The sequence below is a fragment of the Lepidothrix coronata genome, unplaced genomic scaffold (assembly GCF_001604755.1).
Source record: "Lepidothrix coronata isolate B3197 unplaced genomic scaffold, Lepidothrix_coronata-1.0 Scaffold128, whole genome shotgun sequence".
In the NCBI taxonomy this organism is placed as follows: Eukaryota; Metazoa; Chordata; class Aves; order Passeriformes; family Pipridae; genus Lepidothrix; species Lepidothrix coronata.
The window spans coordinates 1,372,524-1,381,320 of record NW_016690308.1 but is presented as its reverse complement, the minus strand read 5'-3'; the positions used below and the strand labels follow the sequence as shown (position 1 = coordinate 1,381,320).

The window sequence follows — 8,797 nt, the reverse complement described above, 5'->3', positions numbered from 1 at the left end:
CTGACCTCCTGGGGCATCATCTGCATTCCCTGACCTCATCCTGGGGGATCACCCGCATTCCCTGACCTCCTGGGGCATCATCTGGATTCCTTGACCTCATCCTGGGGGATCCCCCGCATTCCCTGCCCTCCTCCTGGGGCATCATCTGCATTCCCTGACCTCATCCTGGGGGATCACCCGCATTTCCTGACCTCCTCCTGGGGCATCATCCGCATTCCCTGACCTCCTTCTGGGCCATCACCAGTGTTCCCTGGCCTGGGGCTGTTTGTGAGGCGCTGACTTTGAGGTTTTTATTCTCTGAGCTGATACATTCAGTCTGCGGACTATTCCACCAAAATAATGTCTTCTTTTCCCTTAACTCTGCCCATCTTTCAGTATGTTTCATGGCAGCTATGAAGAGGGAATGGAATTTTTTTTTGATACTTGATTTTTTTTGACGCTTGATTTTTTTTTTTTTTTGACATTTTCTAGGTAAAGACACAAGTTACAGAGTAATATAGTTGTATGTGGAAAGGCGGTGAGCCCGTGGAGCTAAGGCCATGCTGAGGTTTGGTTTACATTTGCCTCAAGGGATGCGTTTTCCTGGGAGGTGACCTTTGTCCTGCTCTTTTCCCATAGGTACATCAACCATTCGTGTGCGCCCAACTGCGTGGCTGAGGTGGTCACTTTTGAGAGAGGACACAAAATCATCATTAGCTCCAGCAGAAGAATCCAGAAGGGGGAGGAGGTAAGGGCGGGTTTGGACCTTACCCACCTCTTGCCGGACCCATCCATTTCTAGATACTTCCATGATTTCTGGCCCATGGCACAACCTGTTTGTGCTGGGGGGAGGTGACATTTCCCTTCTTTCCTTTAAAACCACGCCAGTCCCTAACACAACCTCTGGTGTGTTCTGCTGTTGAACCTGTAGCCACAGGGAAAGCTGTGGCCAATTCTGGTTGTTCCATAACCATTCTCCTTTGTCTCCTTCCAGCTTTGCTATGACTATAAGTTTGACTTTGAAGATGACCAGCACAAGATTCCATGTCACTGTGGAGCTGTAAACTGCCGAAAGTGGATGAACTAGAATGCATTCCTTGCTGTCTTTGAGGGTTGCTTGTCCCTAGGAAGAAGTGATTCACATTTTGATTTTGTCGACGGAAAATTGTTGCCTTTTTGAAGGGGGGAAAAAAAAAAATCACTTCTGGAAGTACAGATTTAAACCAAACTAGTTAAAAAAAAAAAAAGAAAAAAAAAAAAAAAAGGAAAAAATAACCCACACAAACCAACAAGCACCAGAAGCAAGCCGGCAAAATCTGAAGCTGACTTTCCAGACACGTGGAGGTTAAACTGAGTTAACAGAATGGTCCAGCACTTTTGTTTTTGAGCTCACTAAGGAGAAACTGTTTTAACTTGGGCAAAGAACCGCTGGCTGACCTGCGGGAGGGCAGGTGGCCACTATGAATGTAAGACTGAAATCACCAGCGAAAGGGAGAAGTCCAAAGTGCTGGCCACAGCCTTATTTGATAAAGGGGCAGGCCCTCTAATTAAAGAAAAATTTTAAATAAAAGTAGACACCACTGAACAAGGAATGTACTGAAACGACTTCCTTAGGGATAGAGCTAAGGGAAAAAATAACTTGCACTAAAATACATTTAAATACTTGATTCCATGAGTCAGTTTATTGTAGTTTTTGATTTCTGTAAAATAAGAGAACCTTTTTGTATTTATTATTGAATAAGTGAATGAAGCTATTTTTAAAAAGAAAGTTAGAAGAAAGCCAAGCTGCTGCTGTTACCTGCAGAACTAACAAACTCTGTTACTTTGTATAAAAGTGTAAATATTTTGAGGAAAAAAAAAATACAGTATAAAAATAGTTATTGACCAAATGCTACCAGACTCTGCAGCAGTTCGGGTGCTTATTCTCAAACGTCGATAGGGATGTTACAATATGATCTCATGTACTCACAGACATGCGATTCCCAGTACAGAATAACCAAAATCTCAATTTAAAGAGAGAGGGTTTTGTATGTTTAAAGCAGTCTCAACTGTGGTCTTACGAGAATTTTTTTAAGTAAACCTTAAGCCTGGTAAGGGCGTGTATATTACAACTCTGACTTTTGTAGATGTTTGGGTAATTTAGATTAATTTTATTTGTATTATATTGTTGCATCCCTATTTCTTAAGTCAGGTTTTTTTGTGCTTACAATTTGTGATAACTGTGAATAACTGCTAAAAACCACCCAAAATAGAGGCTGGACATGGAGTTTTTTTTTCTTCAGCAAAAAGTAGTCAAGATTAGGTGACTGTTCAGCCTACATTAAATCATGTAAACAGCATAGAATCAGTTGGAGCTTCAGTCTGACGCGATAGCCTTCTTAAAAGGAAAACAAGGAAAAAAATTAGGTGTAATGTGCTTGCAGCTGCAGGACTCTGGCAATAGGGTTTTGGAAAATGTAATTTAAAGATGTGTTTGTATGGATTGTTTTTGTTTACATTTCTTTAAAAAAAATAAACACTGTTTTGTGTTTGCTTGTAGAAATTTAATCAGCATTTTGAACCAGGTTAGCTTTTTATTTTGTACTTAAAATTCTGGTACTGACACTTCACAGGCTAAACATAAAAAAAAAATGAAGTTTTTTTTTTTTTTTGTGTGCACAATTAAAGTGGACTGTAAACTGTTGGTATATTCAGTAATACAGTTCTGAACTTGTAATGTATATGGCATGATGTATTTTTATCTTACAGAATAAATCAATTGTATATATTTTTCTCTTGATAAATAGCTGTATTAAATTGTTTCTTGAATATTTTTCTTCTCTTGTACAATATTCCAACATCCTACCAGTATTTGTCCTACAGTTTTTTCTGTTCTGTATAATAGTATCTAATGTTGGCAAAAAAAATACAAAAACAACACAAAAAAAAAGAATTTTTTGAAGTATACAGAGTGTTATGGGTTTTGGAATTTGTGGAAACAGATTTAGAAGATCAGCATTTACGAATAAAAATATTTTACATCTATAAAGTACATCCTCCTGTTGTCATTTGAGGTGTCTGTTTTCTGCTTCTTCCAGGATTTGTGTCTGCTTCCACCAGCAAGAGGCATTTGCCTTCCCCCTTCTCCAGTGCAACCTGCACCCTAAATTTCACACTGTGGTGCCATGTCCCGAGCACCGTCCAGACTCCATTCCCTGCAGTCATGTTTTACCCGGAAAATCTGCAAAAGATGAATATTCTGCCTGTGCTGGGATAGAGTTAATTTTCTTCATTGCAGCTGGTGTGGTGCCTTCCCCGCTCGGGATTTGGGATGAGGACAGTGTTGCCATCAGGGATGTTTTGTCCCTGCTGAGCAGCCCCAGCCCTGGGGCGGCTCTGCTGCCAGTGAGGTGGGCAAGGAGCTGGGATGGGACACAGCAGGGACAGCTGACCTCAACTTCTGCTTTATCTATTGAATTGACACCAGAGGTGTTCCCAGAAAGACCTCAGCACGGGTTGAGGCTAAAAAAAGACTCCAAGATTTACTGCAGAGCAGTGGGAAGCAGCCAGGCCAGAGCTGTTCTGCAGTTATTTATATCTATTTATATCATGCACTTTGGCTGCCGGAGGACACTCTGCTCCTCTGTCAGCCACAGCCACTACCAACTCCAGGAGCCCTCGAGGAGGTACTTGACACAGAGGCTTAAAAATCAGCCCCGGGCAGAGTTTCTTTGTATTCTTTACAAGTGATAAATTCTCAGTGTGACAACGACAAGCCATGTGACAGCATCTGCTCTTTTTAGGGGCTTTTCCTTCTGTTCTTCCTGTTCACCCAAAGTCCACAGGGGCAGCTGGGAGCAGTCACTCCAATATAGGACAAAACTATGCATTTCCCCCTGTCCCAGGCAGCCGTGCAGGGCCCAGCTGGGAACAGTCACCTGGCCCAGGGCTGGGTGTTCACGGCAGAGATCTGTAACCCCGTTCAAATCTTCGTGTGCTGGCCTGGCTGTGTGGCTGCAGCAGAAACGTCTGTGGCCAAAAATAATTCCCCACAGGAATAACGGCCACCGTCCAAAGCGCCATCGCCTCCATCTGTTCCTGGAAATCGGCGCCGCTCTCGGTGACAGAAGTTTCCTCACCCGGAGCAAAAGGTCAGAAATTCTCTGTGGCAACAGACTGAGACCGTAAATAAAGCAAGCTCCTGCTCTGCTTGTTTGAGGATTTGTTTGGCTTTTTTGGTTTTTTTTACTATTTTTGAAAAGACAAAGGCCACAAAAGAAAAGGCTGAGCGAGGCCGCTGCACAACGTGAGTGCCAACACAAATGTCACAGGAAAGCCCAGCACTCAGCTGGGACCAGCTGCACCAGCACCTTCTGGCTGCTCCACACTGGCCCCTGGGAGCAGTCAGGGTTAATCAGACAGGCATCAATGAAGCTGCTGCCCATCCTCTCATCACAAAAAGGATGGAATGAATTCCGCACACAGCAACCACCAGGGCTGCCATTGCTGCCACTGAAAGGGTTCTGCTCCGAGCTGACACCGTGTTCCAGCCCTGCACTGCCCTCCAAGAGCCATCTGGGAGCTGATCTCAAGACTCCGGGTGCCCCTACAAGGGCACAGACCTCAGCTGACCAAGGGGCCTGGGATTGTTTTTAGAGGCTTTCTTGGTAAGAAGGAGCTTTGCTGGTGTCTAACTCGACTACTTCCATTGCAGTGCTTTATTTGGAAGAACTTCCACTTCAACCTACTGTTCTGGTTTGCAATTAAACCCACTCACCTGGTTCTCCCTGCCGGTGACTCACTGCTTCCAGGACTGATGGAGGAGGCAAAAGAGCTGCCTGGTGGCCAGGGCTGCTCTTACCTGCTCCTTTGCTTCCTCAGGTGCCAGCCCTGGCAGAGGGCTGAAGGACCAAACACAGTCTGGCACAAGTGAATCTCCTCTCTGTGGGAAGATGTGGGTCTGTAATTACTCCATCATTATGTCCCTCACACTGCCCAAAATGTCAACAACTGGATGCTGGAGTATTTGTGCAGTTGGAAAATGTTTGTGCTGCCCAAGAAAAAGGACAAGGCTGTCCTGGTGCTGCCAACATCCAAAGTGCACATTCCCAGGGCAGGCAGGTCACTGTGGCATAGGAAACAAGGCCAATGGTGCTAAGAAAAAACTGAGCAGCGTTTCTCTTCTGCAAGAGCTTTCATGCACTGAAGCAGCACCCGAGGCTGAAGCAGGAGGTCAAAGAAAGGTAAACAGTGAAATAAATGAAAACAAAGAAGTGAAGGGGAAAAACCAGAGACATTATCTGTCAAACCTTCCAAGACATGAGCAAGGGAGACACAAGGGAAGACCCAAATTGTGTGAAGATTAGTTTGTATCATTCTGTAAGTAGGTGCTTTCTGGTCCAACAGCTACAAAGAATAAGGCCATAGAGATTAATTAAAAAATGATACTTTATTTTAAATGCAGCTACTGTCATGAGTCATCAAAATAGACTTTGCAATAGTTACTTTGTTTTAAATACGAGGTGACGAATGACAGCAAAGAATTTAAACTACATGAATTGTCCTAAAATTGTAAATTGAAAGAACTAAATTTAAATATTACGAATGACAATTTTCAGAAGATAAAAGGGAATAAAAGTATTTTCCAGAAAAAGTAAAATAATTTGGCCAGTAAACCCATACTAGAAATGTAAATTATTGAGATACTGCACATGAAATACTTGGGGAGGACTCCTTTCTGTCACTGTCATTTAAAAGATCCACGAAGCTGAAGTCTCACCATTTAAATTACATTGCGCTAATGATTTCTCTTACTTAAAACCAGTCCAATAATCCAGGATCATCCAAGGAACCGATGATAAACTGCACTTCTGTGTGCTGTCCTGCAGTGGGGCTGCTGCTGTCACTGCTGTGACCAGGGACCAGTGCCCAGCTGGACCTTCCCACACACAAAGCCCTTCAGGGCAGGGCATTTCCAGCGGGTCCTTGCGATGGGTGTGCCGGGTGTAGCAGCCAAGGGCTCCACAAAAAGCCCTCCAGAACGACTTCAATCACAGCTGAAGGGGAACCAGGTCTCAGCTTAACTTTCCTCAGCCACATCCTTGCTGTGTCAGCTCTCAAAATGCCACTGCTGAGGAAGGGACCCATCACAGATGGCCACGGTCACGTACCCTTTGTGGCTCAGTGGATCCACCACCTTCAGGCACTGCCCCACAGAGACCTGGTACAGGCGGTTGTTTTTCTAGAGGAAAGACAAAGACAGATGGGATTTATTTACCAAAACTTCTGTTCTCCATTGTCACCCTGAAGCTGAAAGCGATGCTCAAGGGGAGGGGATGCTCCTTCCTGACAGATGAGCCTTTCAGCAGCCTCCCTGACACACCAGACCCACAGCAGCAGCAGAGTACAGCACATCCCATAACCACATCCAGGCTTTGCAACAAAGACTCTCATGTCCTTACAGGGACCCAGTTGGGATTTTGTTTATAGCACAGTCTCTTAATGAGATGGAGGAATGATCAAACCCATTCCCCAGCACTCAGCAAAGAGGGAGGGCACAAAGCCATAGTGGGGCACAGACAGGTCATAGAAACCTGGAATGACTTGGGTTGGAAGTGACTTTAAGTATCATCTAGCTCCAACCTCCCTGCCACTTTCCACCAGCCAAGGTTGCTCAAAGCCCCATCCAACCTTGCCATAAACATTCCCAGGGATGGGGCATCCACAGCTTCTCTGGGCAACCTGTTCCAGTGCCTCACCACCCTCACAGCAAAGAATTTCTTCCTAATAGCTAATCTAAACCTGCCCTCTGTCAGTTTAAAGCCATTCCCCCTTGTGCTCTTGTAAAAAGTCCCTCTCCAGCTCCCTTGTAGCCCCTTTAGGCCCTCTGCCCAGCCCCAGCAGCTCCCATGGGCAACCTCCTGCTGCCCAGCATGGAGGGAGCAGATGCATGAGAACAGCCACACCGGGTTCTGTCACTGCCTATGGCCATAAGCAGACGTCCAGGGAAGCAGGAGAACATGGAAAGAACACACAGCACTCTTCCAAAATACTCCTCTCCACTCTGAGTCTTGTTCTGTAACTAACAGCACACTGCTGGCCTTTCCTTGTACCAATGACATGATTTCCCCTTTTTCCAAAAGGCTTCACTTACCTGAAGAGTCCCAGCCTGCTCACATATTGCTCATGGGAAAGGTGGCCCACATCTTTGATTTGCCTTTCTTACTTCTGAGCCTTCCACAGCCCAAATTTAGCCTTTCTGAGACGAGGTGACCAGCACGTGCAGTACAAGCAAACTACAATGTTGTGATGACATTTTCCTGTTTCAGTTCCTACTCCCTTCCTAACCAATACTGACATTTGATTCACTCTCTTCGGCCATGGATCATTAATGAGCAGCAATGTGACACTGTTACAGATCCACCTACCACACCCTCAGTGGCAATGGCCAGCTCAAAGCCCACGTCTGACACGTGAAGCCCAGATTCTGCACCACCACCACCGGCATCACCAACAGCCACAGGCACTGAATAGCAATGGCCATTCTCTCAGCCTTGTAAAACCTCTGTCTGCTGACACAAGCTGCAGAACCCTCAGTAATCTCTTATCAGCAGAACTGCTTAGTTTACTACTCCCACTCCCACTGGCAGCTCTGGCTGTGGCACTGCTGGTGCAAGTGTCAGACACACACAGCCCTGGGCTTACACAATAATCTGCCTCTGTATCTCCAAACCATCCTGGGCTGCAACAGCCAAATGTGACTCCACTTTGGGAACTTGTGCTGGCAGGGCCCTCCCTCCTCTTTGTTCAACCATGTCTGTGCTACAGACTCACTGCTATGCTGAGGGCATGTGAGGGGCAGCCTCTGAGTGAATACCCAGGAGATAAATTCCATGTGTGAGCAGCACTGGCTCAGTTTTGTGAAATCTGCCACTCCAGACTCCAACAATTAAATCAATGGATCAATTACAGGGCAGAACCAACTGCTCTGCCCTTTGCATGACTGGGAGAGAACAGTCCATGTGGTGATTCCTGCTTAGTGCCTGAAGAAGCAAACACAACACAACAAAGCTGTGGGGCGGATTTTATTCTCTCCGGCACATCCCAGATAAGCCACAGCGCTGTGGGTGGCTGTGATGGGCAGAAGAAAGGCTCAGTGGAGCTGCAGAAACCTTCCTATGTGGCAAAGGGCTTGCATGTCCCAGAGTTCAGCAAAAGTCTTATTCAGGCTGAAACACAGCCACCAAAGCCCGTGCAAAGGTTCTTCACCTGTAAAAGGTTCTTCACCCAGAGGGTGGGTGGGCACTGGAACAGGCTCCCCAGGGCAGTGGTCACAGCACCAAGCCTGAGAGAGTTCAGGAAGCGTTTGGACAACGCTCTCGGGCACATGGTGTGACTCTTGGGGATGGTCCTGTGCAGGCCAAGGAGTTGGACTCCATGATCCTTGTGGGACCCTTCCAACTTGGCATATTCTGTGATTCTGCGCTTGAACCGTGGGCTGGGCCTAGTACAGTACATGTGCATTGGTACACCTGAGACTTAGTCATAATTAAACTCAACCCTGGTGTCCTGTTAGTGCTACTGTTACTTACTGAGACATTAATTAGAGGCAACATGCCACGTGCCAGCCCCCCCACTCACCCCGAACGTCCACTGCTGCGAGCCGCCGGAGCCGTGGCACTTCATGAGGCGGGGGGGGTCAGACGAGCGAGTTTCCGAAACATCCAAGCAAAGCAGGTTATTTAAAATCAGCTCATGATCCTCATTGTAAATCCAGACCTGAAAGAGAAGACAGAAGGACATTTATTACAATGTTTCAGGACAGGTGCCTTCACTCTTT

The 8,797-nt window shown here is 46.0% G+C and overlaps 2 protein-coding genes across 4 annotated transcripts in view; one reads left to right on the top strand and one right to left on the bottom strand.

The window, feature by feature from the left end:
* Positions 1-3,007, top strand: part of KMT2C (lysine methyltransferase 2C) — a 197,678-nt gene extending 194,671 nt beyond the window's left edge. The window contains exons 55-56 of the mRNA XM_017826505.1: positions 619-727; positions 974-3,007. Of these exons, the coding sequence (XP_017681994.1) occupies positions 619-727; positions 974-1,066 (202 nt within the window). The 3' untranslated portion in view covers positions 1,067-3,007. The remainder of the gene's footprint in view (positions 1-618; positions 728-973) is intronic.
* Positions 3,008-5,388: 2,381 nt separating this feature from the next.
* GALNT11 (polypeptide N-acetylgalactosaminyltransferase 11) overlaps positions 5,389-8,797 on the bottom strand; it is a 47,249-nt gene continuing 43,840 nt past the window's right edge. For all 3 annotated transcript variants that reach the window (XM_017826538.1, XM_017826540.1, XM_017826539.1), the window contains exons 11-12: positions 8,599-8,736; positions 5,389-6,199 (exon numbers count right to left, since the gene is read on the bottom strand). In XM_017826538.1, coding sequence (XP_017682027.1) covers positions 6,068-6,199; positions 8,599-8,736 — 270 coding nt within the window. In that variant the 3' untranslated portion in view covers positions 5,389-6,067. The remainder of the gene's footprint in view (positions 6,200-8,598; positions 8,737-8,797) is intronic.